We start from the raw sequence: 7,756 nt of genomic DNA, 5'->3' as shown, positions 1-7,756 counted from the left end.
AGATGAATTACAAAGGCAGGAAAAAGCAATCAAAGGAGAGATACCTGCTATGAGATATTTTGAGCTGGAAACAAAATTGGTTTAAAAGTTTTGGTTTTTCGACTGTGTTTGGAATCTGAAACAAAATAAAGCTACAGCAGCATTCACTGTCAAAATACATAATTGGCAAAATTTCATATGCAATCAAAACAACTATAGTGTATCTTTAATTTAATGGTTGTTTACGTGGCATTACCAAAAGTGAAAAGCACCTAGCTAGCACCACTGCCACCACATTAATGAGAAGATTGAAAAAGAAAAAAAAAATGGGTGTATAACAATTTATTTGTTATGACCCCTATCAAGAATATGATATACAGTGTTGCATTCAAACAAAGTAAAATGAGATGAGTTTTGCCGAATCTTGTGATGTTGCTGATGAAGTCGTGCACAAACCCCACAAGCTCTTCTTCCTCCATATCCTTTCTTGGTTTTGTATATGCTATGCTTCTTCGTTGTCTCATTTTTAGATTTTCATCATCACATCAGTATTGTAATCTTCTAATTCCAAATTGAAAAGAAATTCTCTTTTGCTGAGAACCTCGTACTACAAGAATCCCTTTTTAATCATACTTTGGTTTCATCGTTCTTAATTGGAAAATATAAAAAAGACATGGTTTTTTTAATCTGGGTCATTTTTTTCCTTAACCATACCACATTTTCCTTCATTATTTACTTTATGGAGAGTGTTGGAAATTGTTGGGGACTGCTTTGCAATTTGATGGTGTTTGTGGTGATGATGGGTTTTACATTTCAGTGAAGGCAAGGAAGAACAATAATCAACAACAAACGGTTCAGAGAGAAAGAAGGGTGGTGGTGATCAATTTGTTGTTCATTGAACCCAATTTGGTGTTGTGCTTCTGCTATTTTTCTTTTCTTTTGCTTGATGTGCCTCTCTAGGAAGATGTGTTTTGGAGATAACTTCTTTTTTCAAATAACGTGCCAATCACGTGACCATACAAGCAAACTGAGTTAACACCGTTTGAGGGAAAGAGGGTGCAACTGTAAGAGAAACGAAAAAGAAAAAGTTAGGAGATTTGTGTAAAGTGAAAAGTTTAGGGGGTGTTTAATTTGATCATTTTTTGTTTTAATTTTCACTGAAGATAGAAAATATTGATGGAAATGTATCTGGTTGGATGTTTGAAAACATTTTCGGTATACATATTTTCTCAAACGAACCAGAAAATGAAAATAATAAAATCATGTTTTCACTTATCTTGGATAAAATAAAAATGCACTGATAAATAATGTAATTTTAAACAAATCTAAAAATACAAGAAGATAAGAAGTCAATATATCATAAATTTTTAGTGTTTTTATTTCTTGAAAACATAAAATAAGACGTTAAATCAAACATGTTTCTAGAATTCTAATCTTTTAAAAATGAAACCAATTTTCAAAAAATAAAAACAGAAAATAAAAATAAAAAAATCCTTATGTAATTCAGTCTTACTTCAATCACTTAACTCCACTTTTCTTTTTTTAGGTGAATTCACTTAACTCGAAGTTATTAGATGTCTATCATCTACATAATTAACTCAACTGAAGCTTTAAACTAAAAAAAAATTATATGATCCAATGGAACAATAACTAATCATATCATATTGGTATAGTTAAATATCTTTCATTATGTCATAAATCCAAATTTTTATAATTTAAATAACAATGGTTTTAGAAACTATTTTTATTAAAAAATATTTTTAAGAGATTTTTTTAAAATTTAATGGTGATACATTAATAATGTAAAATAATTTTATAGTATTATCTGTTATAAATTATTATTGATATAACTTTTAAGATAATTTTATTAAAATTAATAAATTTATCATAAATAATAATTTTTTATAGATGACACGGTCAAATTATTTTATTTTAATTTTTTATTTTGTATTTAATTTAATTTAACTACCTAAAATATTTCTTTCTCAAACTACTTCCCTTTTATTATTATCAATATTTTAAATTATTTATCCTTTTCAATCTATAATTCTCATGTTTATTTATAAATTGTCTCTATTAAAAATTTAACTAAATTATAGATTATATATTAAAAAGTATTTTTTAATGTACAAATTATAATTACATTCAAAAACCCTGAAATTGATATTAAATAAAATTATTATTATTACTTTCGTTCCAAAATAATTATTATCCTAAATTATTGACACATAATAAGAAGAAAAATAAATAAAAAAAATGAGACCAATAATTTACAAAAATATTTTTATATCATCGTTAGTTTATTTATAGATTTTTTTATCTTCTATTAATATTATAAAGATTATAATTAAAAATAAACATTAGTGTTATATTAAAAAATTAAAATACAATTATTTTATAATATTTTTTACACAATAATTAAAAAAAAACGGTGATTGCCGGACAGGTTGGTTGATGGGATGCCATATGCATCCAATCCAACTGTTTAAAAGTCAAATTAAACCAAAACCAAAACAGCCTTCACCTCTCATTCATTTCCCCATGCAAAAAAAAACACACAAGCACCACAATAACAAAACAAAAATACAATTCAAAGATCACATTCTCCTTCTTCTCATGTTATGTTAATAAGGTTTCTCTTTCTCCTTCCAGAACCAAAATCCCATTTCTGGTGGGTCCCACTTGCACCTTCGTCTTTTTCTTATTGTCATTTCCATTTTAGAATTAACAACATAATAACCACAGATTAAATTAAACCATTAATTAATTTTCATTTGATATAATAGTAATAACTCATTTACTCATGAATGGGTGTGTTCTGTGTTGGTTGTTTTACAGAAAGTATTATCTTATTATATAATATTAATATTATTATTATAAAAGGAAAAGAAATGGAGGAATCAGATTCAACACCAAAGTCTCTGATGGAGAATCTGCTTGGCCTTTTGAGGGTTCGCGTGAAGCGTGGTGTCAACCTTGCCGTTCGTGATGTTCGAAGCAGCGACCCTTATGTTGTCATCAAGATGTACAACCAGGTTTTCTTCTTCACTTTTCTAATTTTATTTTAAAAATTTAATCTTTTTGGTTATCTTTGTTGCCCCATTTATTCAATTTTGGAGAATTTTGTTTCCCTTTTCTTAATTTTTAAGGATATCAATGTTTTTATTTCTTAGGGTTGGGGTGGATGAAAAGTTCTTAATTTGTGCATGTTTTAATTGATGTTTGACTTGCATGATGATGATGACATGGGTGTACGTGTTATTGTCATCAATAGTTCTTAATTCTAGTGATTTGAATGCAATATTTATGTCATGGTAGATCTTGTCTAATTACAAACAATGACGATTGATTGGTGAACCCCCCAACTTTTTTTTTTTTTTGCAGAAACTAAAGACTCGTGTGATTAAAAAGGATGTGAATCCTGAGTGGAATGAAGACCTTACTCTTTCTGTTATAAATCCGAATCACAAAATTAAACTGGTAAAGTGAATGAATTGGTTAATGTCTTTTTTTCTAGTTTGTAAAACTTCAGTTCTGTTAAAAGAGGCTGTTGTAGATTTTTTTTCCTTTTTGTTTAGGGTTGGTGAGACAAGTTGTTAATATGAGAAGTTAATCATGTTTTTTCTTGCCTCTATATTTTGGAAAAACAAGTTATTTTCATGATAACAAAAGTGAGAATGAGTTCACAATCTACACAACACCCCTGAACATTGTTATCTGTGATTGAGTAATTGTAGTAAATTTCATGAATTGTTCTGCATTACATTTGCCATGCCTTGAAAAGTAAAATCCTGTTTGCAATCCTCAAACGTAGGTACTAATTTGTTCTCTAATATATGATGTTAGGATACATCAATTTTGGTTCATCATAATTAGACTGCTCATTGGTTGATGATCCTTTCTGATTTTGCAGACTGTGTATGACCATGACACTTTTAGCAAAGATGACAAAATGGGAGATGCAGAATTTGACATCTTTCCCTTTATAGAGGCCTTGAAGATGAACTTAACTGGCCTTCCAAATGGTACTGTAGTCACAAGAATACAACCAAGCAAGCATAATTGCCTGGCAGACGAGAGCTGCATAACTTATAGCAATGGCAAGGTTGTCCAAGATATGATCCTTAGATTGCAAAATGTGGAGTGTGGTGAAGTGGAAATCCAATTGCAGTGGATTGATCTTCCTGGTTCTAAGGGTTTATGATCTTATGACTTATGAGGTGTTTGTGTATTAACAACTTCATGCATATAAGCTGGCTTTTGCCTTGGACTCTAAGACTTGTTGAGGAACAAATTACTGAACTTGTGTTTATTCCCGGAATGTATGTGATGTATTAGTACAGTTTAGAACTTGTAATTTTTCATGTTTAAAAATTTATCTTCTGGTTCTGGTCTCAGTGTGTTTTGGAAGGGGATGGAGGCATTGATTTGGTCCCATCTCCTAAATGAAATCTGCATGTCACTTACGCTTCAAAAGATGATAAAAAGAATAATGTTGCACACTTCCACTCTAGATCAAACAGTAACTGCATCATCTTTGTCATCATTTGATTGTAAACTTGTTTCACTTGACACTATTTAAGTGGTTTAAATTATTTTCACAAATGAATTAGGTGTACTTATTACTTTCCTAATAAAAATTGAAAGGACAGTGGTTTGTATCTTGATGTAAGTTTTAATTTCATGTTGTATTTGATTTGTAAATGGGATGAAAGATTAAAAATCACATTAATATTGTATTGTGTAAAGCAATCATGATAAGGAATTATATGTATTCAAAGAGGAAAGACATAAATGATTTCCATTGAGTGCTACTTTTAACTGAGTCTGCAGTTTGCATCACACCTTTCACAAATATTTAAAGAGTAAACAATCTATAGTGTAAAAGATTTATACAATGCCATCTATTTATAGATTGCTATGTTTATAAGTTTGTTGACTTTTTAATAACTATAAAAAAAGTCACACTTATCACTATTCTGATTAATTGATAATATAAACAATTTTACATGTGCCTATAAATTAAACTAATCTTCCATTTTCTCATTCTTAGTTGTTTTTTCCATCTAGCCAGTATGGATAAAAATGATCTTACACCAATTTTGGTAGGTGTGAGCAATCGGCTAATTTTTGTTAAAATTGTGGTGGTTCAATTATTACTTAGGATTTTCAAGGGAAAGAAAAACCATGTGAGAAATGTTATCACAAGTGTCTTTCTCTATTCCATATCTTTAACAATTTCGAAGTCATCCAAGAAGCTTTCAAACAGTTAGCACTTGCATGGTACAACAACTATTTTACTGATATTATTAGCTAAAAAAAATAGAGTAAATAATAGGTTGTGAGTATTTTAGTTATAAATAGAGAAATGTTAGGTCAATTTTCAGACTGACGATAGCTTCTAAGCCTTCTCTTCTTCTCAATTTCGTTGACATGGTACCACATTGCATATAGGCTTGAGTCTTAGCATAACTGTTGTATAATGTTTGCTAATTGTTTATTATGAAATTGATGAGTGTTATTGTGTCTTGATCAAAGTGTGTGATTCATGTGTAATATGATTGATGATTGAAAAATGATTTTTAAATGACAGTGGTGAAATTACGTGTTATGTTTAAGTAAGTTGTTTCTCATTTATATGATATGTATATCTAGTTGTCTTATTTCTCTATTAGTTAGGAATGTGATGACTTACTCCCTGTGTGTTGTTTGTTTTTGGATCCTGTGATAATCTCAAACTTTGTGTTTCGGGGAGCAGATGATTAGGTAAATGACTTTAAGGAACCTTGTGTTGAAGGACGTTGGGACACAATGCTCTGATAGGATGTGACATTGTGACATAAGTTTCTATGTTAATTGCATGAAGTCTTCAACGACCTTGTTTTAAGCCGAGATGATTTTAGTATTTATTTGACAGTCATTTTATGATGCTAGAAAATTGACTGTGAGCCTTTTATCCTTTTGAAAGACTTTTATTTAAATGTGTGTTTAAAAATTTTTAATTAATTATAAATTATTATTCCTTATATTATTAGCACATATATGTATAGGATAGAGGGTGTCACAAAACTTGAGGTCACCTTCCCAACATCAGTCTATGGCGCCATAGTGCTCATTGGGTCCTTTCTCACCTTATATTTTTCGTGCTCCGTTGACATTGATCAACCTCTTCCTTTGACGGCTCCTTAGAAACCCAACGAGGCGTCAATTCTTTAGTTACTTCTGGAGTAACTTGATCCTTCCTTAATGCATTTCATTCTCAAGAATCACATTTGATTAATATTATATTTTTTTGTGAGAATAAATAATTTATATTAAATCTTGATAAATAAGAGAATCAATATCCGAAGGGCTAACATAAAAAAATTGTGGACGCTCATAAGATTTAGATGGCTTAGTCAACATATGAGAATTTCATTGGCTTCCGTACTTACAAATTGTATCCAACAACTTTTCAAGAAAATAAACTTGTAGCAGAGTTTCTCAGAATATGATAAACTTTAATGTTTTGAAATTTCTTTGGATTGATACAGTCAGAGATAGTCTCACAATCTATCTAAAAAATAATCTTATTGAAATGCATATGCAACATCCTATAGATCGTAGAGCTATTGCTTGGCTTCTTGAGGAGAGGATCCAAGATGTCCTTGCAACCACAAAATATCCAAAAAATTTAGAATCAAATTGAATCATTTAAAAATAATTTGGAAAATAAATTGATTTATTTTTTTAAAATTTGAATATTAAATTGAAGCTTTTAAAAATTTAAAGATTGAATTAATTTATTTTTGAAAATTTAACGATCAAATTAAATCTTTTAAAATTTAAAAATCAAATTAAATTATTTAAAATAATTCAACGACTAATTCATAATTAAACCTTTTTTTTTTGTTGGTAGACTTCGATTTCACATTAACAAGTATCATGTGAATATACAACATCGATGTCGTTGCCAAAGGTTAAGGTTTTCTGTCTCTTTTTTCATTCCCAATTTCCCCTTTTTTCTAACAAACCCCTAATTCCCAACTCTCCATTATCACTTTCACTATAAGTCTCTATCCTTTGAAAATGTTGATGATGATGTTTCCCAATTCAATCGCATGCTGTGTATGCATCATACCACACCCATCATCGAATTTAACAAGATTTTAGATTCCTTTGCGAAGATGATGCAGTGTCCCACTGCCGCTTCCCTTTCTCACCGATTAGAACTCAAGGGAAGTGTTCCAAGCCTTGTTACTTTGAACATTCTCATTAATTGCTTCTATCATATGGGTCAAATCACGTTTGGCTTCTCTTTATTGCGGCCTAAGATTCTCAAGAGGAGTTACCAGCCAAACACCATAACCTTGAACACACTGATCAAAGGTTTCTGTCTTAAGGGACGCGTCAAGAAATCACTCACAAGGATTTTAGTTATGGTATTTTGATCAATGGGATATGCAAGACTGGAGACACAAGGGCTCTCGTCCAGTTTCTGAGAAAGATCGATGACTCTAATGTGATAATGTACAACACAATTATTGACTGTTTATGTGAACATAAACTTGTATGTTTTTTTTCCTAAAATGGTTGTCAAAGGGATTTTTGTTAATGTTGTCACTTGTAATTCTTGATTGTGTGGCTTCATTGTTGGTAAGCTGAAAGAAGCAACTAAGTTCTTATATGAAATCGTATTGAAAAGCATCAACCCAAGTGTTTATACCTATAATGATGCATTATGTAAAAAAGAGAAGGTGAAAGACAATTATTGCATAAAATTAAAACGAAGACAATT

At 30.0% G+C, this 7,756-nt stretch overlaps 1 protein-coding gene across 3 annotated transcripts; it reads left to right on the top strand.

Annotated features, from left to right (window-relative positions):
- The first annotated feature begins 2,495 nt into the window (after positions 1–2,495).
- LOC100810504 (protein C2-DOMAIN ABA-RELATED 4) lies at positions 2,496–4,376 on the top strand. Of its 3 annotated transcripts, none has more exons than XM_006587409.4 (4): positions 2,500–2,650; positions 2,863–3,014; positions 3,364–3,459; positions 3,893–4,376. In XM_006587409.4, exons 2-4 carry the CDS (start codon positions 2,871–2,873, stop codon positions 4,181–4,183), a joined length of 531 nt encoding a protein of 176 aa, XP_006587472.1. In that variant the 5' UTR covers positions 2,500–2,650; positions 2,863–2,870; the 3' UTR covers positions 4,184–4,376. The 3 variants fall into 3 exon arrangements, with proteins under 3 accessions (XP_014617720.1, XP_006587472.1, XP_040860935.1); XM_041005001.1 differs by having other exon boundaries at positions 2,601–2,650; positions 2,818–3,014; XM_014762234.3 differs by lacking the exon at positions 3,364–3,459 and having other exon boundaries at positions 2,496–2,650.
- The last annotated feature ends 3,380 nt before the right edge of the window (positions 4,377–7,756 follow it).

The sequence above is a fragment of the Glycine max genome, chromosome 9 (genome assembly GCF_000004515.6).
Source record: "Glycine max cultivar Williams 82 chromosome 9, Glycine_max_v4.0, whole genome shotgun sequence".
NCBI classification, from domain to species: Eukaryota; Viridiplantae; Streptophyta; class Magnoliopsida; order Fabales; family Fabaceae; genus Glycine; species Glycine max.
The sequence above is the reverse complement of the archived record's forward strand: the minus strand, read 5'-3'. Positions and strand labels throughout refer to the sequence as shown.